The sequence below is a fragment of the Anoplolepis gracilipes genome, chromosome 5, assembly GCF_047496725.1.
Source record: "Anoplolepis gracilipes chromosome 5, ASM4749672v1, whole genome shotgun sequence".
NCBI classification, from domain to species: Eukaryota; Metazoa; Arthropoda; class Insecta; order Hymenoptera; family Formicidae; genus Anoplolepis; species Anoplolepis gracilipes.
In genome coordinates, this window is record NC_132974.1 from 7,091,531 (window position 1) to 7,112,925 (window position 21,395).

The following is a 21,395-nucleotide window of genomic DNA, read 5'->3' on the forward strand; positions in this document are numbered from 1 at the left end:
AAATAAAAAAGAAATCAAAAATATATAATCGCATTTTGATCGTTTCCAGATATTATCACTGTAGCGACATGTATTGCGCGTGGTCATCATCCCAGCGTGAGCTCGAGTCTCTAAAAGCCTCGCTACTTCATCCTGAAGATAAAAATACGATCGGATTTATCTAGTATTTGAAGGATTGAAAGGAAAGGAGTGAGTTAAAAAAAAATCTATAATTGTGTATCTTAAAAAAAATATGTACTTTCGATTTTTGTACAAATTATGAATTCTAAGACTTTACAATTTATTAACTTTGAATTGTGAGATTTTTTGAATTTTGAATTTCCCTTGGATTTATTATTTCACTTAAAGATCTCTTCACCTAAAGATGATCGAAATATTTATCCGATTTTTTTTATTCGCACACTGATTACCTCGAACGTGTAGACAAACGCTTCCTTTTCCATTTTTTCTCCTGGCGTCGTTTCTTCTCCGCGTTGGCGAGATCTATATATTTCTTCCTCTGTTCGGGAGACATTCGGGCCCACAGTTTACCCGCAGCTCGTGCTATCACGGTGACATGCTCTTTCGGTTTCTTACTACGCAATCGCAGGAAGAAGATGATGAAAGGATTCGTCGCTCGGACATTCCAGTCTCGTGAACTTTGGTCGATCGGTTTACCCTTTCCGTTCGCGGATCGTCTGTCTTTTCCAGTATCTGCGCTACGTAAAAGGCAAAACTGCAAAGTACGCTTTTGCGTGCTCGATTGGTCGCTAACAATAAAATTTCGGTATCTGTCCTAATAAATTGTAACGTCAAAAACAATTAATTTTGGTGCCTTTCGCTTTTACACAAATAATTATTTAATAAGAACATCACTTTTTTTATCAATTTTAAAGAAATCAAGGAAAAAAAAGAGACAAATTTAGTCAATAAAATATTTCTCATATGAATGTATTGCATATATCTTATATATTGAAAGAAAATTATTTTTTTTAATTTTAAAACAAACTCTTAAAAATTATATCGAAAAATATATACGTCAAAAATTGAAATTATATACGAAACGAGGATATTGCTTTCCCATATAAAATAAAAATTCTTTTACCAGCCGTGACTTTCCTTCTTATGATCTTTTTGAGTCTTAGAGGACTGCGTAGAGCTAGCGTTTCCCATTTCAATTTTATATTACGGTAGCATTAACGATTGTTTTAACAAATAGTGTTACTTTACAATTTATTATTAATTATTTTCATCGATCATGGCCAGTAATTTTATCTAAAGCAGTTGTTGCATCGACATTTACATCGCAAAAGACTGTCCCTTGTTTTTTCAAAAGACAAGCATGATTTCGATATTACAGATTACAGTGATGTACGTAAAATGGAACATCTAAATCTTTGTGACATTAATTCAATGTACTACACGTGTCTGACTTATCTCTCTATCGTTTTTAAAACCCATTTCGTACAATTTACAAGATTCAAGACAAAAATCAATTTATAATTCACATGCTGAAAATTTTAATATATATATATGTGCATTCTGACACATAATTTCTTTGAATGTGTGTTTTCTTTATATACATTATTAATTCTACTATATTATATGATATAATATTACATGGTGAAATTAGAATATAATATGGACATTATATGTTGAAATCAATAAAATTGTTAATAAAATTATTAATAGATATCTATCACGCGCGAATTTTGTCATGAATAGATAGACTGAAGTGGTTTTAACACAGTTTTTAATTAGCAATATAATATAAATATAACAAAAATATGTTCTTATTTTGTTTTTAGTAGTCTTTGTTTATTGATTTTCATAAATTATATGGACATATAAATATATATGTATAATACTATAAAATAAATATAATATAGAAATCCTATTTTATACCAAGTCATTGGTAGCAATTTATTGTAGATAGAAATTATTTCTCTTTTTAATTACACTTTGTTATATATGTATTATATTGTCTTTTTTTCCTGTGCAACATTATAATTCTCCACCGGCCTGTGCCGCTCTCTTTGGTTTCTTATTTTTGCTCCATTTATCAGGACAGTAACAAGCCTCTTTCTGAGCATCGAGAAAGCTTTTGCAACCTAATGCCGTTGTCCCTGTGAAAAGGACTTTTGCTGCAGCTTTACATGTGTTGACGATAGTAACACCGGTAGTTTGGTACGTGTCGCAATATTTATACAAGCATCTCTTGAATTCCAAATCGCACTTCTCCTTGTCCATATTGCAAGTGTCATAACAAATGTCATGGAGGTCACAGCACTTTGTCATTTCAGCGAGCGGGAGGTATTCTTGATTTAACTACAATATAACAAATATCTTATAAAAATTGCTATATAATTAATACAATAGAGAAAGAGAAAGAGAAAGAGAGTTAAATTAATAATTATGTATTTACTCTATTAAATATAAAAGAATATTAAAAACTAATTCTAAAAAAATTATATATTTAAATTAAAAAAAAAATTTTAATTAACTTAATAGATAACAATATAGTATGCTTGTTTGTTCAATTAATCAAATAAATAGTCAATGTCGCACATATATGTCAACTTTTATTATTGTGAAAATAAAGTGCTTCTCAGTGATTTATTTATTTAGTTTCCTGAGGAAGTAGGGTTTAGACACCAACCTCGATTCCGAGAGAACCGCATCCGTTGCTTCGCGGCTTATGATTCCAGTCTGGCTTTGGCGTGGAGCCTGAAAAATTTAAATAATGTGCCACTAAAATTTGTCCAATCACAACGCAGATGATTACGCTTTACTTGACGCGATCGCAGCGTTGCGAGTATATAATCTATCTTTGTTTAACTTTCAGTGGACAACAAAGATGATATGTTCCTACGTAGCACTGCGATTGCCAAGTGAACCGTAATCCATATCAGCTGTAGAGAATATTTCACTTCAAATGTCAAATGTCAACATCAGAAAAGGTTCACTTGTGGAACTTAATTTTTTTTTTTACTTTTTTTGCATAGAAAATGAAAAAGATACTGTATTTCTTAGGGAAATTCTTAGGGAAAAAAGAGGCAGAAGAACTCAAAGTGTAAAAAGTGTAATTGGAACAAGGAGCTCCAAATCGATCGGAATCGACCAATGGCGGTGTGCGTAGGAGAGATAACCTGAGATAAGGCGAAAAAAAAATTCGAATGTAAATATACGCACCATCGGGACATTGGAAAACGCAGTTCTCTTCCACGGCGGCGTCAAATATTTCGTGTATATCCTTGATCTTCCTCGCAACGGTTATGGCGTTGCTAAAGAGATCTTGAAAGACCGATTCCGCTGCCAACACGGCGTCCCTTAAATTCGATAACAATCCGGCACCGTAGCCGGACCAGGCGTACGCCAAGAACGTTAACACGTAGATTATGATTTTACGATACTGCGACAGATCCATCCTTCGTGATAACTTCGATCGTTTTGTTCAGGATCTATGCGATGGGCGATCTCTATTGGACTGCGAGTATTTTTAGGTGTACGAATTAACTGCCGTCATCACGAACGAACACGTGGTGCTCGCGGATTGTGGACACGATGTCAATTGAATTATTATTTGCTCCGTTTCTTCTACTTACTTATACCTTTCGGTCTAAGATGAAATAGGTACTCGATATAGAATTCGCGACAGAGTGGAAAGGGGAAAAAGTGCAGAAAGTGCAGGTAAAAATGACAGATTTATTTCTTACCTCATGTCGCGAGCATCGCGTGTAATGTATCTATTTTTAAAAGCGCACAATTTATATATATATACTAAGTACAATATATAAGCAGTTAACGGAGTCAGAAATATTTTTATATGTCAATTTTGTCCAGTAATTTTGTCTGGATTTGTTAATTTTAAATAGAATTTATTTGATTCTGTATTTCATAGACTGTTTTTAAAAATAGTAAAATTTAAGTAAGAGTATACTCTTTAAAAAATTATTTAAGATAAAATTAAAATGTATTTTCATTCTTGTGCTCTTGCATGAGAATGTCAACATACGTAATATTTTATCATATATATATATATATATATATATATAAAAAAAAAAAATTATACATTTTTTATATTGAACAAATTATTATTTGTCATAAGACACTTCGTAAATTAAAAGTTAAAATTTTTTTTCAAGCTCGCCATTCTCATACAATTTCTTCACATCGGTACCACCTCCTAAACATTCTCCATTGAGGAATACCCTGGGCACTGTTCTGGCACCTGTTATTTCACCCAACACATCTTGTATGTCTTGTGCGTCTTCTCTGTTGTCCAATTCTATCACTGTATATGGTTTTTTTAATGATTCAAATACCTATAAATATCAGAAGTAAATTAATATTGACAAATAAATAATAAATTAAGCATAATTTCAATAAATTTTTATTTTTGAATTTTTTATGAAACATAGAGTTGAAAATTCTATTTCATAAAAAATGATTGTCCATAATAATCAAACAAAGAAAATGTCAAGAAAATAATTAATTTTCTTAATATGATATACAATAATGGAAATTTAGATGCCAATGTAAGAACATTTTTTAAAGACTCTGCGAGTCTGTTATTTGGATATGAATATATTAGCATTTGCTGTAATGTTAATTAAATGATGTTAGTGTTTATCATTTAATTTCCAGGAGAATTTGTGTCCATTATAAACAAGATTGAAATCACACACTCTATATATATATCTCTCTCTCTCTCTCTCTCTCTCTTTCATGGAAATAAAGTATACATACTTGCTTGGCCATTTTGCAGTATGGACAGTAGGTTTTGGAGAAGATGACAACTGAATCCTTTGTGATGAGTTCGTTGACGAAATCTCGTGTGGCAGGCATGATTGACTTCTTTGTACTGGAAACTGAACCCATTCTATTGAGCTAAAGAGATTATTGACTTCGATTATGCCTCGCACGTTCGCGTTAACTTCAATTATAAAGAATTTAAATTTTGTTCTGGTATTGTTTGGAGAATCTGATCAGAGAATTTGTGTTTTCCAAAGACTAATAGTATATTTTTTCCTACCATAAATAAATTTTGTTATCAGGTTCAGACATAGTTTGAATCATTCATTAAATTCTTTTAGCACTTTCAATTATATATGTTACAGGAAAATTCATGCATTTTGTTAGAAATACCTGAATAAATATTTAACAGATTATTATTATTATTATATAGAGGAACAGATCTAAATAAACGTGCGATTCTGTTATACATTTTTATACGTAAAAATATTACTTTGAAAATAAGTCCTGAGCTCGAATTTTGTTTCTCTACTTATAGTACTACAAATGTGACTAATGTGTGCAAAGAGATAAGACATTGCAAATTTATTTATCTAGAGCTACATTACTAATCTGATGAGTCATATATCTCACTGATCAAAACCAGTGAACAGATAAGATATATAAAAAAATACAAAGAAAATAAAGAATATTTATTGTTACAAACAAAGAAAATAAAAACAAAGAATATTTATTATTTCAATAATTAAAAGATTTTTACATAAATTATATAAAGTTGGAAAACTATTACTAGTTTTTTCATAAATAGGTTAATTCTTCATTAAGTAAACTAAGAAAAATAAGATATATAAAATATAAATGGAAATATTTCCTTCATTATTATTTTTTTATAACCTCTCTGATAAATTCGACTATATAATCTATCATTGTATTTATCTATGAATAAAGAATAAAACAACTCTTTCAATTAATACTCTACAGAGTTTTGACGACATATCATTTTCGTTGAATTTATAATCCTGATAAAATGCCATTTTCGTTCGAAAACAGTCTGTCATGTTATTGAGAACAATCGGTCATTCTTTCTGTTGACCGTTGCTTTAATCTGTAAAAGACAGCGATAGTTTATCTGAAATTTCTAATGTAAATTCGTCCGCACGAGGCATACACACAAAGAATCTCGTCTCATAATGTATTGATTTAATACCATACAATTTTTGAAGAAATAATCTCGATAGGATAATCTCGTAAGGATCGATTCATCTTGTATGGAATGCAGGCGATTATTAATGATACATACAAACGTAGCAAACGTCAAGAGAGAAAAAGATCTTAATACTTGATTCATTCTTACCGTCAATAATCAACTGCAAATATGTTGGAGGTTTAAGTACATGTATATTTTCACAACAATGTACGGCTAGACGTTGTCAATAATTGAGAAAAACAGATCGTAACTCAGAGAGTACGAGTTACTACACGACACACGCTGCTCCAACTGATCGATTAATAATGTAATAGTTTCCAGTCGATAGTTACAGTTATCTCCAGTTAGCACAAGTCTTATATATACAGAGTGTCCATGAAAAAACTTATATATAGTATGTATATTGATTACAATATATAATAATACTGGTACAATACAGACTAATAATTGGAACGATTGTTCACTTGACATTTATTTAAGTTTATTAATATACTGCTCAATTTTTTTAATTAATTTTATCGGTCCATAATTTTACAATCGATATATATCAAAGAGAGAGAAGCCTGAAAAGCCACCAGCTACGGTGCCATTTTTCATACGACACTTTTTTCACGTTGTACACTAGCGTCACATACATTCATTTCACACCTGCCCGGAACTACGTATCCACATCCACTTTCCATAATGATAAAACAGTTGTGGATATAGTATTGACATGAACCGATATACTACTCCATTTTTTAAATTAATTTTTAAAATTAATTTTTGCCACATCATTTTATACTCAATATGTTTTTTTACGGATTTTTTTTTTTATAAATGTAGAAGAGTAACATATTCTCGACATATTAATATCGACTAATCGAACATATAGTAGTTCTAATTGCGAGAGCCGTAGGTCGACGGTGGTCGATGATTATCGTGTTGGAAGTTGGAAGTTGGAAGTAGTGGAAAGTGGCAAGTGGTAAGTGGTTCGCCTCGATACTTGACGTATGTTGGCGAACGTTTGGCAAATGTCGCGAATTATCTGACTGTGATAGTCGTAAAGTTTCTTGATTCGGTCATGACGTAACGATAAAATCACGCGAGATGAGCAGAACGAGATCCGTAGGTCTCTGTAGGGGCGGCTTATACGTCGTCGAGAGCGAAGTATGCCTCCTGGTGACGGCGATGCGGCGAGGTGCCCGATGGTCGTCGCACTCTCACCAGGTTAGAATAGCCCATTTTTGTCTCTCCTTTATTAATTGTTCTTACCAATAAAATAATCAGTCTTATGTGTACTGAGAATTTACATCTATTTTTGTTCCTGTCAAATCAGGCAGGTTGCAGAAATCGCTATAGTAATCGATATTTTGACACTTGTATAAATTTGACAGAGATCATTATGATAGATCTGGAAAGTATTTTAATGATCTAATTTAATTTCTAGGATGACGATCAAGATACTTTAATGAAGGGTTTAAACACCTTGAAGGAAGTGTTAAACGAGCATAGAGATCTGTCTCAACTGGAACCTGCAGTTTTTCTTACTCCTTTTCTGGAAATTATAAGATCGGAGGAAACCACAGGACCTGTCACTAGTCTAGCGCTGTCTGCTGTTAATAAAATAATTTCTTATGGTCTTGTTGGTTGGTCTCAATTGTTGTAACGATTAGAATTCTTGTCTTTTTTGTGCTCTAATGCATAATTTTCTTTTCTCAGATGCTAATCATCCTGCTACAGCTTCCTGTGTAGGAACTATAGCAGATGCCGTTACTCATGCAAGATTTGTAGGTACTGATGCATCCGGTGATGGAGTAGTCCTCATGAGAATCCTACAGGTACTGAGAGCCCTCATGCTTTCACCTGCAGGCGATCATCTCTCCAATGAAAGTGTATGTGAAATTATGCTGAGTTGCTTCAGGATATGCTTTGAAACACGTCTGAGTGGTGAGTTATATCAGAGGCAGTTTCACATTTCTGCTGACAAATGAATCAAGTGAATCAACTATCTCCTTTGCAGAAATACTTAGAAGAACAGCAGAACATTGTCTAAGAGACATAGTTCAACATTTGTTTACCAGATTACCTCAGTTTGTCGACGATACTAGAGTCTTATCAAATATGAAAGTAAGCTGTAATTTTTAAAGTATAGTAGTGTTAAAGTACTTTTTTTAAAGTATATGTGTAAAATGTAATATTTTAATTTTTAACAGAAAATGAGGACAAACAGCATAGAAAATACTCGTAGTAAGAATAGAAAACATAAAAGTTACACAAAGCAAAAGTCGAAGTCTGTCACAGATGACATCGATGAGAAGGAGCCGCTTATTCTGAGTTCAGTAGACAGAATCCAAGCAAGTCACTTGGCCACTACACCCGTCTCACCAGTCGGTAATATTGTTGATATGCAAGGATCTCTAGATCATGGAAGTATCGATAAAAACGAAGATGAAAAAAATGAAAACAAAATTGATACTAATAAGGATAATAACAAATGTAATAAAGCAGTGGATAATCAGGAGACGAATAAGAATCAAGAAAAAGAAGATAAAGACGTAAACAGTAAAGATGTTAAAAATGAGACAGAAACAATCGAGATTAACGGTGCGTCTGAAAATGTCAACATTGAAAATAAAACCGTAGCTTCAACAGAAACTAAGATCGTAGAGAAGGAAGATGCAATCGATCAGAAAAATACATTGAACGAAACATCATTGAACGAATCTTCCATTAAGCAATCTGTATCAGAAAATCAAGGTACTTGCTATTTTAAAAAATACATCTTAATTTTTAAATTTTTATTTTATGAATAATTGTGCACAGGTGATGAAGAAAAAAGTATCGATTTCGCGCAATCTCCGACTGGTAGTGTGGAAGACTTGTCGATAGACGAAAGTACATATAAAATGTCTAAAACGAAAGAACCCGAACAAATCGAGGAGTACGTGAATAGTCAGGGTGTTCGATTTATTCCACTGCAACAGCGCGCGCCATATGGCGCATTATGTGTGCGCGAGCTGTTTAGATTTCTCATTTCCCTGTGTAGTCCTCTCGACAAGCAAAACAACGAAATTATGACTCACTTGGGTCTCAGCTTATTGCAAGTGGCGTTGGAGATCGCCGCCGATGCTCTTTCTAACTTCTCATCCTTACTCGCGCTTGCAAAGGACGACTTGTGTAGAAATCTTATCTTGGTAAATGAAATAATTAAACTTTATAATTATATTTAACGTGTGTATATTAATGAAACGAGAAATATCGTAATACTTTGTTTTTATGTATCAGCTGCTTGGAACAGACAGATTATCGATCCTCGCTGTAGATCTTCAAGTATCATTTCTACTGTTTGAATCGCAAAGAGAACATCTGAAATTTCAGCTGGAACATTATTTAATTAAATTAATGGAAATTGTTCATTCTGAATCTAATAGGATATCATACGAACAACGAGAATTAGCACTTGGTACGTTTTAATTTTGTGACGTCATACAATATGTAATATTAGAAGCGTGTGCTAGTGATTGCAGCAACTGAGCATGAATTGCTCAACATATGGAAATATTATGACAGATCTGCTCAGTGGGTGTTATCCCATTGTCGTAAGCTTCTAGTAGCTTTTATCAAGACTCTCGACTACGCCTGCATCTTCGTGGTTCGTTTACGACCCACGGATTTGCACGCCAGCACGATCGAGTCTTTATATCGTTCCTTAAAGTACAACATGCGATGTTATTAATAATATAAGTTTTTATTTTTGTAATCTACAGAGGCTATAGTAAGGTTGTGGAGAATACCCGGTTTACCTGCCGAGTTGTATTTAAATTATGATTGCGGACTTTATTCCACAAACTTGTACGAGGAACTTATGAAGATGTTCTCTAAGGTACATTCTTTCTTTCGTGTATTATGTATTAATAACTAATGTTTTAACTAAAATTTTATATCTATGAAAATTTCTTCCGTAGAATGTTTCTATACATATGACTACAAGCATGTATAGTATGCAATTGATTTCTTTGGATGCTATAATAATGCTGATTGCCGGTATGGAAATTCGTTGTAAAGGATGCAAAGAATTGTGCAAGCCATCACGTCACGAGACATCGTCGAATCTTCCTACGCGCGAAGATCTGTTCGCTACAAAAGCGAACAAACGGGTAGGTAATAGTTTTCCTTTCAAATTTTGATATAACAGGCTAGAATAAACCAGGTCTTTTGTTATTTTCAGTGGTTAGTCCTTGGTACAGAGAAATTTAACGAGAATCCGCGAGAAGGTATCGCAAAACTTACAGAACACGGTCTTCTTGGTGGTACTCTTGGTCACTCGGATCCTGAAAGAGTCGCAAAGCTTCTGAGAGAAAATCCAGGTTTAGATAAAAAAGCAATAGGCGAATATATCAGCAAAAAGGAAAATAAGAACATTCTTAATTATTTTGTGCATAATTTTGATTTGAGAAATACAAGAATCGACCAGGCTCTACGACTTTATCTGGAATCGTTTAGATTACCTGGAGAAGCCCCTCTTATATCTCTTTTACTCGAAAAATTCGCCGAGCATTGGCATGTAAGTACACGTATTGGAATAGTTATTAAAAATAACACGAATATGAAATTAGACTAACCGAATATTGATATTTTTAGGACAGCAATGGTAGACCATTTGCCTCTGCCGATGCTGCCTTTACGTTAGCTTATGCAGTGATTATGTTAAATGTCGATCAACATAATTATAATGTAAAGAGGCAAAATAATCCTATGACTGCTGACGAATTCAAGAGAAATTTGAAAAAAGTTAATGGTGATGCTGATTTCGATCAGGATATGCTCGATGACATATATACTTCAATTAAGTAAGTATTGTGCAAAATTGTAAAGTAGGTTGATGTATGTTAGATTTATATTTTACAATTGTATAAACATTGTTAATCTGTATTTCTAGAGGGGAGGAAATTGTAATGCCGGCTGAGCAAACCGGGTTAGTAAAGGAAAATTATCTGTGGAAGGTTTTACTGAGGAGAGGTTCCGGACCTGAGAGTGTATACTTGAAAGTAGGCAATTCCGGTGAATTCATCGACAAAGATTTGGCCGAGCATGCGTGGGGTCCGATTATCAGTGCTCTTTGTCGAGCTTACGATAAAGCGCCGGACAGATCATTGCAACGCAAAGTCGCTCAAACGTTCCTCAGGTTTGTTACACTTAGTCTTTTAAACATCTACTTAAATGTATTCTTGTACTAGCTCAACTTTCTTTTTTCAGTTGTGCGGCGATCAGTGCTCACTATAGCATGTGCAGCGACTTGGACACACTCATAGTGAGTCTCTGCAAATTCACGGGTTTGATGATTGGCGGGAAACCTGAACAAGTGGTTCTGCATCTTGGTGGAAGTTCAAAGTCGCAATTGGCTGCTCGCACTCTTTTCAAGATCACACATTTGCACGGAGATGCCTTGAGAGCGTCGTGGAAGAACATTATCGATTGCTTGCAATCACTTTATGAAGCGAGATTATTGCCGAAGAATCTCACGGAGGCGGAGGATTTTATCGATCCATCTGGCAAGATATCTCTACTCCGGGAGCCAACTACGCCGAAAGTCTCCCCGGGCGATCAAGGAATATTTTCTACCTTTTATTCCTATATTGCGATGGATACATCGCGTCTAGCACATCCCGCCGAAGCAACGGCGCGAAAAAAGGCCGTGGAGTTTATCGCCAATTGTTACCTCAAGGAAATTATTGAAGAAAGCAAGTTCTTTCAGGTAAGTCGACATTTGATGACACAACAATTTATAATATTTACAATTTGAATTGCATTTTAACAATTGTTATACTTTACAGAGTGAATCACTCAATTCTTTAGTTGGTGCTTTAGTAACGGTGAATCCTAATGACGAAGACATATCTATATTTATATTAGAGCTATTGTTAGAAGTAACTATACAGAACCGTGACAGAGTAACATGCATCTGGCCGGTCGTTCAGGGTCACTTGGATCGCTTATTGACAATGGCGGCACGCGAGAACCATCCTTATCTTCTCGAAAGAGTTGCCGTGGGTATGTTGAGACTGGCTATCAGGCTTTTACGCGGTGAAGAGTTTGCATGTCTGTCTCCTCTACTACCTCTAACCCACCTACCGTCCGCGACGACCGCGCCATTGGCTCGACAGATCGCCTACGGTCTGTTCGAACTATTGAAAACAGGCGCTGCAAATATTCATAGTGCCGAGGATTGGAAGGTGGTGTTCAGTCTATTGGAATGCGCGGGTGCCGGCGCATTAGCACCAAAACGGTCCAACACTGTTCTGGATGAAACAACAAACGCTCGCACATCGGTCTTAGATCCCAGGCCGATTAGTCCCGTGCCGGAATGGGTGCTAGTGTCGCCGACCGGCACTGAAGCACCACTTCCGGTAGCCGCTGACACGATAGTACTGGTGCGAGATCTGCAGCCTCACGATTCGGCAGCGTTTGTCAAGTGCTGCGAGAGTCTGAACTTCTTGGTACGCGACATGGCGCATGTGACACCGTTCAACTTTGATCTGTGCGTCAATTGTGTGAGAACGTTTGCCGAGGCGGTACTGCAATGCGCTGGCAAGAAAAACAGGGCGAATTCCTCGGAGGAGTCAGCCAGCTACCAACAGAGTCCGGTACAATTGTTGGATCTAATGCACACGTTGCACACGAGAATTGCGCAGGTATTCCGATGGTGGGCAGAAGAGGGTAGCATCGATGACGGCATATCCTTATGGCCGCAAGCTTGGCGCCCGTTGTTGCAAGGTATCGCGCGACTCTGCTGTGACGCCCGCCGACCAGTGCGCACGGCTGCGATAACGTATCTTCAGAGTACTTTGTTAGCGCACGATCTGGCACAACTTACTGCGATAGAATGGTCGCAGTGTCTCGAGGAAGTGTTGTTTCCATTATTAGCGCAGTTGTTGGGTCCCATCGCGTCCAACGATCCTATTGGCGTCGAAGAAACAAGAGTCAGAGCCGCGATGTTACTATCCAAGGTATTTCTTCACCATCTTACTCCTCTGCTGACTTTACCCGGTTTTCTGCCGCTATGGTTGACGGTGCTGGAGCTTCTGCGTGCGTATATGCATGCTGACAATAGCGAGCTTCTGTTCGAGGCGATTCCTGAATCGTTGAAGAATATGTTGCTGGTGATGTCGTCGGCAAACGTTTTGGCGCCAAGTTCCAATCTCTGGGCGCCCACATGGAGAGCGATCGACGTGTTTTTACCGAATTTAAAAGCGGAGCTCTTTCCGGAACCGCCGGTCGCGGTTCTGCCATCTCCGCAACCATCACAACAACCGCTGCAACAACCGCAAGTCATCAGTTTGGTCGGTCAACAGCAGCCGCCATCCTTCCCGGGATCTATAGCGCCACAACCAGAAAATACTACTCTTCTTTCGGCTGACACCGAGTGTTCTAACGAGAATAACACAGATGTAAAAACCGTAACGCAGCCAATCGATATTCTTAATTCTGTGCAATCCAGCGGTGTTCCAATTCCGATTTCGTTACCGACATTGGTATACAATACCGAGGGTAAAGAGTCGCAGCAAGTGATTACTCTAGTTAGCCAACCGCCGCCCAGCGTCTCTAGTCCAGTCGCGGTGCAGCCCACCGCTCAGAATATCTTTGATATTTGTTATTCGAACTCTTTGACGGATAAGATGGATGAACGACAGCAGCAACAACCTCAACCGGTGTCGCTGAACGAAGAAAAGTACAGCAGGCCACTGAAGAACACACCGCAAAATGTTGAACTTACCGACGAGAATCGAGATTTAATTCTCGCGATGAGGAAATACGAGGAATGGAAACAGCAGGAACAACAACAACAACAAATGCTGATGCAGCAACAGTGCGCACAGCACACACAATCATACGAGCAACCAGCGCAGCATCAGTGTTCGGTGACGGAAGGCTCGTCTCCCTATCGTGTAGATCCATCTGAGGTGAATCAATGTCTTACGTCTTAACAAAATCTTGACGAGTCATTCATTAGGGTATGATTGACTCAAAAAATAAATAAATAAATAAATAAATGTTTGCTTTGTATTAATTAAATGATTCAATCTTTTACCAGTTAACGTTAAGATAATGATACATCAAGAAACGTATATAAATATTTAATATTTTATCTTTAACGCGGATATTTGAAATTATCAATTGGAATCTTTCGCAATTTGATTGTATATTTCGTTAGAATAAATAAAGTAGAGTTTATGTATTCATACGTGATAGAATTTAACCGAATGTTCTGTTTGCAGACAACGACAGTAGATTCTACGGGGACGACGACGTTTAACTCCGCGGCATATTTTAGCGAGGATCCGGCGGCGGATCTTCTCTTCGTCGTCACCAATCCTTGACCACTGTATATTTTTTATGTAAATTGTATTATATAAAATATTTCTACGATATGCGCGTTATCATGTTTTGTGTAGATGAGGAACTCACTCTCTCAAGATTGCTCGATTAGACGAGGGAAGATACGTGGTATAAGCATAGAGTTGTCATATCTTTGGTTTGTATATTTCGCACTCATTATATACAAATAATATATATGTATAATACCATAACGTGTGTTATTGTTAAGATTATCGTGCATAATCTTAGCAATAACTCACAACATATAATATACTCTTGACATTACTTTTAGTACACTTGATATGTACTTGCGTTTAATTTTTTTTGTTTTTGTGTCATGGGCAAAAGCTCTCTTCGTAAATAGCCAAATACTTGGGCCAAAATCATCAGGATCATGAGACGACCGATCAATTCTTTGTGATTGTAATATTTTTGTCGGCGTGTTGCATGAGTTTTACGTAGAATTATGCGAGCCAAATAATATTTCTCATCAGATATCTATTCTTACAAATTCTACTTAAACATTTACAAATCCAATTTAAAATTGCAGATGAGAATTGCAAATTCTCTTCTCTTACGTCTGCATGGATAGTCACGTATGTTAGATTTGTGCATGTTCAATGCCATTCTTAGAGAGAACTAATCGACGATCTTAAAAAACCAATATTTGCAGTTACTGAGCTCAGTTTCAAGATGTTGAAATACACGAGAAGCAACTACGTATGTACATCATCGTCGCATTTCCGGATAAACGTATCTATACTGCTCTCGTCTAGCCAAGAATCTGCAATCAAAAACTGAACTTGCAGTAAAATTGTTTCAATTGTCGCTCGCAACTTATACTTTGAACGCAACTCGAATGTTTCTTCATTCTCGTGATATCGTAGCCCGATCTGTACATATGCAAATAATATATTGAATAATAAGAGATTTATACATGCATTAGTGTTCGCACATTCCTGGATCCGTTAAACAAGATTTTCAATGACGACGTTTTGCGTTTAATATAACTCGAAATTATTGTGACATGTGAACGTTTCGTTTACGATCGTTACATTCGCTAATATTTAATTATTATTAAAATTCTTAAAGGATCAAAATATATCCCTGAGAACGACGCTCTCGTTTTTCACTCGCGTTTCCCTATATGTCACGGTGTGCTGACTGTCAAATATCGACAAATCGAAAAGAAAATTATCATCCCGCTGGCACTCTTATGCACACTTTTTGTGTCTGTGTAGATAATTGTTCAGTAATATGAAAAGAGAGTGTCGCGCCTTTTGAAATCGCAGTCCTCACCAAAGATCGTGCGATAAAAAGCTTGTTTTATTGTAATTGTACATAAAAATATATCTGTTTATTTCTCTCGTATAATATGTATATATAAATTTGTTCGTATTTAATCTTTCGCGACAGACGGGCACTCTATCTTGTCTAGATCCACATCCAGATCGATATCGGTATCAATATGTATCAAACATGATGGATTTTGTAGATTTGTCTTTTTTTTTTTTTCAATTCACTCTGATAAAAACGTTTCTTTCTCTCTTCCTTAGTATGATTAAGCGATTAATAAATTGGACGGAATTTGATTGTCACTAAGTTATTATTGCGCTGCGTCTGCAATAATAGCCCAACGTTTTACACTTCTCGCAGAGATGTTGGGGATGGACCTTGCTTTGATCGGACACGTCCAGACCATCGGGTTTTTCCAACGGCCTCTGAAAATAATACAAACGATCTTATTGCCCACATGTAGGAGTGTTTGACAAGAATAGCGACTTGCAAGAATATTTCGATTTCCTCGTTTTATGTAAGAAAGAGAGATAGAGAGAGAGAGAGAGAGAGAGAGAGAGAAAAAGAGGTATATATGCTCTATTAATATTATTGATATTCATATTGTGTATTTTTAATATTATTCATATTGTATTTTTTAATATTGTAACGTTATTTATTATATAATTTCAATATTGTTAATTATGTATTGTTAATTAGATTAATATAATTCGTTGTACGACTTTATTATATAGAAAATATACATGTAAATCAAAGAGTTTCTTAGTGATTGTACAACGATTCTCGGATTGTATCGATCACGTCTAAAGCATTTATTCGCGGCGTAATTAACGCTCTGTTACAATAGAAAAATTTGCAAATGTCTTTTGCGAAATTCGTAACGTAATGATTACCGGCGACTCTCCGCGCGACCGGATATTTCTACACACCGGGCGGCAAGAGCGAGCGAGCGAGCGCGATTATGCGACTATAATTAGCTTTCCTGCTGGTTTACGCGAGATTTCGTTCTCTCGGTCGCGTAATAATATTTCGAGAGAGCAGAAGGCGGTTCCAAGGGTCTTTTATCAAGTCTGACCAAAGAAGGAACTCCGTCTGGCGGATATCTCGACTTAATTTTATCTTAATCGAGCAGAGAGTCGCATGATCGAAAAGACGGATCCTTCTTGCCTCACCTGTTTATGAGGATATACATTTATGTGACACTTGATGCATTCTTGGCCCATATTAGCCCAGCTGTTGCCTGACATCCATTTACGTTTGCATTTCGGACACTTGTACTCGCCAAAGCATCGCTTCTTGCCTTGATAGGGCGTCAAGCCCTCACCCTTTGGTCGTGCCTGTGGAAATTAAAAGTGTAAGAGATTTTCTAATCGAACGCCGAGCACAAAGTTCCGCCACGATTGAACAATTAAATCGATCGTTGAAAATTCCTCGTGGAATCGCCAGTCGGTTCGTCTTTTTTTTGCATATCGGTGCGTGTGATTTAGGTGAGATCTAAAAGTAACGCGTATCTGTATATCGAGTTATATTAACAAATAACAATCAAGATTTTCAAAATACATGCGAGAATCTATTTCAGGGACATGTATACAGTATCGAGGTCAAAAGTATTGCATCATTTATAGAAACAAGGAAAAATCATTACTTTAATAAACATGTATAATCAAATTATTTTATTGTCGTTATTGTATACTTTAATTATAATTATAATTTTATTACATTTTTATGAACATGAGTAGATCAACTCGGGGAAAAAAAAACTTATTCATTTATTTGCCTTTTTTTGAGATGTAATATTTATGACCGGTATCGTATGTATTTAGCTTTTGGAAGGATATCATACCTTCTTCTTCTTTGAGAAACTCGTTTAGTAAGCGTTTATCTCGCATTAATTCATCAGAGTTATCAATTATTTTTTGGTCGAAACATTAGAATATCTTTTCCCTGTTCCCTATTCACTGAATAAGTAATGGTGACGTGAAAAATGTCACCTCAGCCGGGAGAAGCGGCTTAATTGGTACACCCTCATCGAGCATGTCGCGATGATTGACCGTGTGACGTCATGTGTCCCAGAGATGCTGTTTGCTATGTCAATTAACGCTCAATTGAGCTACGAGTATCGCGCTGTTGTCGCATCAAGGCACGCGCGTCGTTTACGAGTATCGCTAAATTTACTGATGGACTCCTTACGACGATTTTGCGTCCGTGGAGATTTATGTCTGACGATGAATCATTTCGAAAGAGAAAGAAGAGAAAGATACTCTCTGATATTCTACATTAATATTGTTTAATCTTTCTGATTGTGTGTGACAGAGTAGTAAAGTTCGAATAGACTTGCATAATAAGTTAAATGTTGGCGATATAATTAAAACTATACTTAAACTATATTTAGTTGTTCTACGGTTATTTATTCGAAATATAAAAGTTGCCCATTATTACTTTACATTATATTAATGTTGTATATTATATGTCATATAAATTATTATTTTATTTATATATGGATTTTGTGTATATTGAAATACTTTTAATTGTGTGTTGAACATTTTCAGAATTTCTTCCACAAAACATCCTATTAAAAGGTAAGGTTTATATCGTGATTATATTCCAAAGTTTCGAAATTTTAAAACACTGCTGATCGGATTTAAATTTCACTCGTCCGATTAATTTTTATTATATTTTCTTTATTCATTATTTTATCGACAATTAATCATCCCTTATATCATCACAATAAAATTTAAACAAGATATACTTAAAATACTATCTTGTGCGTTGCACAATGAGATATCATACGATGATTGATCAAAGTTTTCCATGAATCGGGCGATAAATAGTAACTGCACATTGAAATGTAATATCAATTCAAAGGTTGATAAAGAGATAATTATTATATTCTAGAAAAATTTTCAAACTCTAATCTGCGATTGCAATCTATACGCGCTTATAGGAGCTTCAAATTATCTATTGACTTTCTTACGATTTTTTATTTGAATACAAAATAATTAAAAATTATAATGTACGTGAGTGAAAAATTAATATTTAATGTTTATTTTTAAAAGTATTTAAAATACACAATAAATAAAAAATATAATATGAATAAAAAATGAATAAAAAATCTATAAGATTATATAATAAGAAAAGAACGATATTATAATCTCACCGCGAAAGTACCGACCTGTGGGCAGTCCTTGATATAATGACCTTTCTTGAAGCACAAGTGACATAGGTATGTCGACGGCGGCCTCTTGGTCGGTTTCCTATCGTTTAAGCTTAAATCTGTAAAGTGTTCCGCTAAATCCGCAATATTCTCCGTCACGTTGCCTCTCATTGGTCTGATGGATCCGGACGGATTCAGCGAGCCTTGATGCAGATAAGTCTGCGACGCGCCAGGGAAATTATTCCAGACTGTAGGAAGTAGCTTGCTCTAAAATATAAACGAATAATTCGCTCTTATTAACAATAATGAGCTCGCGAACAAAGACCTCGAATAACTGCCTTAAGTCCTTTTATTATTATTCTCTTCAGAGGCAAGTGTAGATAAAGCTTTTTATAACTTTCTCTAACATGTACATCTTCATTTTTTAATAGATTTAATAAATGTAGAAAAAATTCTTCGTAAAGGCAAAGGCTCAAGATAAATCGTATTCGAATGATTCACGAATGACTATACCTGATCAGGTGGCTGCGATGGATTTTGCTCGGCGATAGCCAGATAGACCCAATTAAGCAAATGCGGTGGATAGGTTGACTGCTGAAGGGTCTTCTGATTCGCAGCACCCGCGCCGTAACTGATCCGAGTCGAGTCCTGCAACTGCATGCGTTGCACAGCAGGTGTCGAATGGCAAGCAGCCATATTTTTATCTAATCGGCCCACAAGTTTATCGGTTTCGGTCTCGGGTCGACGCAGCAATTTTCTGATTGATAGATCTCCGATGATCGTTTATCATATCCTTAGAGATTCGAGCGCGACATTTCCAATTAACTATCTCATTCAACAGTTAATTCTTTTCATTAATCTCTTTTAAGAAAATTGGATTTGTCACATAAAATTAATTATTAAAATCCTCCCAGTTTCTTTCTTTTACAATTTTTCGTAATAATTTCTTAATTTCTTGAAGCACAATTTTGTTTGGATTTGTAACAATGATGCGATAATCAATCGCGATAATTAACACAGATGACTTTCAATTTTGAAATCATCATTGCAAAGCTTTATAGAACACAACTGTTCATGCGACATTAAAACAGAGTCGTAGTTTAAAATCAAAGATCCTCGATGAAGATTTTCAATGAACAAAGATACCATAATTTTATTCTCGCCCTGCAATTTTGAATACATATTAAAAGTCGCCGTTTTCTATTAGCTATAGAATCGCTTGGAATCTCACTGATTTCGTCACGCTTCCTACTGTCACTTTTCGTCAAACATTCTCTCAAGTCGACAGCGCATCGCGAAACTGCATTTTCTTGGAGGCACATTGAATGCATCCGAGCACTTTCGACTGGACAGACTCTTCAAAACGAGTACTTAATGTTTGCAGGCGACGCTTTTACGCGCTCTCACGCACACACGCACGTTGCGCGTGTTCTGAATCTATCTCGTTTCCTCATATGTTACCAAGATGTGTATTCTTGTACACACATATCGTGGAAGAAACGACCGTTTCTTCGGATTTTTCGACGCGATATTTTCGACTCGATATTTTTCGCTCGTTTCAGTTCGCTTCACTCGTGAAATGTTCTTGAGTTTACATTTTCTTATTAACAGGTCAGGTACATCCGTTCGATTTTCAATGCAAATCTCGAGGCTGATTTAAAGAAAAATTTTTAAAATAAATTATCATTAAATTATATTTTTAATTTTAGTAAACTATTTTCCTGTAAGATTGCACATCGTTGACATTTGACTCATTAATCGTATAACAGAGAACAACGAATGTTCTCTCATCAGTTTCGACTCGCCAAAAGACGCATTACTCTGACGTATTACTATGACGATTCTGAAGAATTTAAAAAAATAAAAAAAAACGTATAGTACTATGTCATTTCGTCGGTCGCGAGAGCGTTAAATTGTGACCCACATACATGTTCTTACGCGATCACGCGCATCTAACTCACTCTTCGAGATTGAGACGGAAACTCACGCGATTTTCACGCGATCCCGCTCAGCTGAGGCCGCGAAGCTCGGGACGGGCCTCGATCGCGACGAGTATGCTCGTTGCACGAGTACGACGTGCCTGCTACGCATCATATTAACGCACTGATGCCACCGAAGAGACGATCCAACGGCGTTGGACCAACATGTAAAAGCGAACGGACGTATACACCGAGAGAGGGAAAGAGACAGAGACAGCCCCGCCATGTGTTGCGTCTATTTCCGTGCTTGCTCTCGACCGACACGACGCCTCCGAATGGACCCCGACTCAAAGCGGCTCCTTCTTGCCGTTCTTGATGAATCCGCCCCGCGAAGCTTCTCATGGTCGTGGCCCACGTGAGCTTGACAGACGCGCTCGCCTACGCACAATGTCCATCGAATATTTTTGGTTGCATCGATTATTCTTCGATTATTCAAGATATTTCTGTATATTTTTTATATTTTTTATATTTTTATTATTTATTTCTATAGTTCTCATTATGACCTATATCTTCCATATAAAGACATTTCTACATATAAATAAGTTTTATATAGATATTGATTATTATATTATATATAGAATGTTATAAATTATTAGAAATGATTTATGAGAATGTATTTTCTTATATAATTACAAACACTATCATAAATCATTAGAATTCTCATGCA

At 36.0% G+C, this 21,395-nt stretch overlaps 5 protein-coding genes across 10 annotated transcripts; 1 reads left to right on the top strand and 4 right to left on the bottom strand.

Annotated features, from left to right (window-relative positions):
- Nucleotides 1–12: 12 nt before the first annotated feature.
- On the bottom strand, nucleotides 13–1,633 carry LOC140665692 (uncharacterized). Its single transcript, XM_072892095.1, has 3 exons — nucleotides 1,085–1,633; nucleotides 411–698; nucleotides 13–132 (listed from the first exon to the last, which is right to left on the bottom strand). The coding sequence occupies exons 1-3, from the start codon at nucleotides 1,150–1,152 to the stop codon at nucleotides 123–125; spliced, it is 366 nt and encodes a 121-aa protein (XP_072748196.1). The 5' UTR covers nucleotides 1,153–1,633; the 3' UTR covers nucleotides 13–122.
- A 208-nt stretch (nucleotides 1,634–1,841) lies between these two features.
- Nucleotides 1,842–3,516, bottom strand: Gxivspla2 (phospholipase A2 group XII). The gene is made up of 3 exons (XM_072892090.1): nucleotides 3,172–3,516; nucleotides 2,639–2,706; nucleotides 1,842–2,307 (listed from the first exon to the last, which is right to left on the bottom strand). The coding sequence occupies exons 1-3, from the start codon at nucleotides 3,404–3,406 to the stop codon at nucleotides 1,984–1,986; spliced, it is 627 nt and encodes a 208-aa protein (XP_072748191.1). The 5' UTR covers nucleotides 3,407–3,516; the 3' UTR covers nucleotides 1,842–1,983.
- A 148-nt stretch (nucleotides 3,517–3,664) lies between these two features.
- LOC140665691 (uncharacterized) lies at nucleotides 3,665–6,391 on the bottom strand. 3 transcript variants are annotated; one of them, XM_072892092.1, is made up of 3 exons: nucleotides 6,089–6,391; nucleotides 4,729–4,869; nucleotides 3,665–4,304 (listed from the first exon to the last, which is right to left on the bottom strand). In XM_072892092.1, the coding sequence occupies exons 2-3, from the start codon at nucleotides 4,858–4,860 to the stop codon at nucleotides 4,107–4,109; spliced, it is 330 nt and encodes a 109-aa protein (XP_072748193.1). In that variant the 5' UTR covers nucleotides 4,861–4,869; nucleotides 6,089–6,391; the 3' UTR covers nucleotides 3,665–4,106. The 3 variants fall into 3 exon arrangements, with proteins under 3 accessions (XP_072748193.1, XP_072748194.1, XP_072748192.1); XM_072892093.1 differs by having other exon boundaries at nucleotides 4,729–4,850; nucleotides 6,089–6,367; XM_072892091.1 differs by lacking the exon at nucleotides 6,089–6,391 and adding an exon at nucleotides 5,228–5,358 and having other exon boundaries at nucleotides 4,729–4,850.
- Nucleotides 6,392–6,823: 432 nt separating this feature from the next.
- On the top strand, nucleotides 6,824–16,152 carry Garz (Sec7 domain-containing protein garz). The gene is made up of 15 exons (XM_072892055.1): nucleotides 6,824–7,150; nucleotides 7,371–7,569; nucleotides 7,643–7,870; nucleotides 7,944–8,050; nucleotides 8,137–8,680; nucleotides 8,747–9,117; nucleotides 9,209–9,386; nucleotides 9,691–9,806; nucleotides 9,889–10,080; nucleotides 10,152–10,487; nucleotides 10,565–10,773; nucleotides 10,863–11,108; nucleotides 11,180–11,678; nucleotides 11,758–13,884; nucleotides 14,200–16,152. Exons 1-15 carry the CDS (start codon nucleotides 7,031–7,033, stop codon nucleotides 14,299–14,301), a joined length of 5,574 nt encoding a protein of 1,857 aa, XP_072748156.1. The 5' UTR covers nucleotides 6,824–7,030; the 3' UTR covers nucleotides 14,302–16,152.
- LOC140665689 (zinc finger CCHC domain-containing protein 24) lies at nucleotides 14,443–20,900 on the bottom strand. 4 transcript variants are annotated; one of them, XM_072892088.1, is made up of 5 exons: nucleotides 20,711–20,900; nucleotides 19,263–20,400; nucleotides 18,753–19,016; nucleotides 16,768–16,932; nucleotides 14,443–16,020 (listed from the first exon to the last, which is right to left on the bottom strand). In XM_072892088.1, exons 2-5 carry the CDS (start codon nucleotides 19,443–19,445, stop codon nucleotides 15,898–15,900), a joined length of 735 nt encoding a protein of 244 aa, XP_072748189.1. In that variant the 5' UTR covers nucleotides 19,446–20,400; nucleotides 20,711–20,900; the 3' UTR covers nucleotides 14,443–15,897. The 4 variants fall into 4 exon arrangements, with proteins under 4 accessions (XP_072748189.1, XP_072748188.1, XP_072748187.1 ...); XM_072892087.1 differs by having other exon boundaries at nucleotides 20,678–20,900; XM_072892086.1 differs by having other exon boundaries at nucleotides 19,263–20,900.
- Nucleotides 20,901–21,395: the final 495 nt, after the last annotated feature.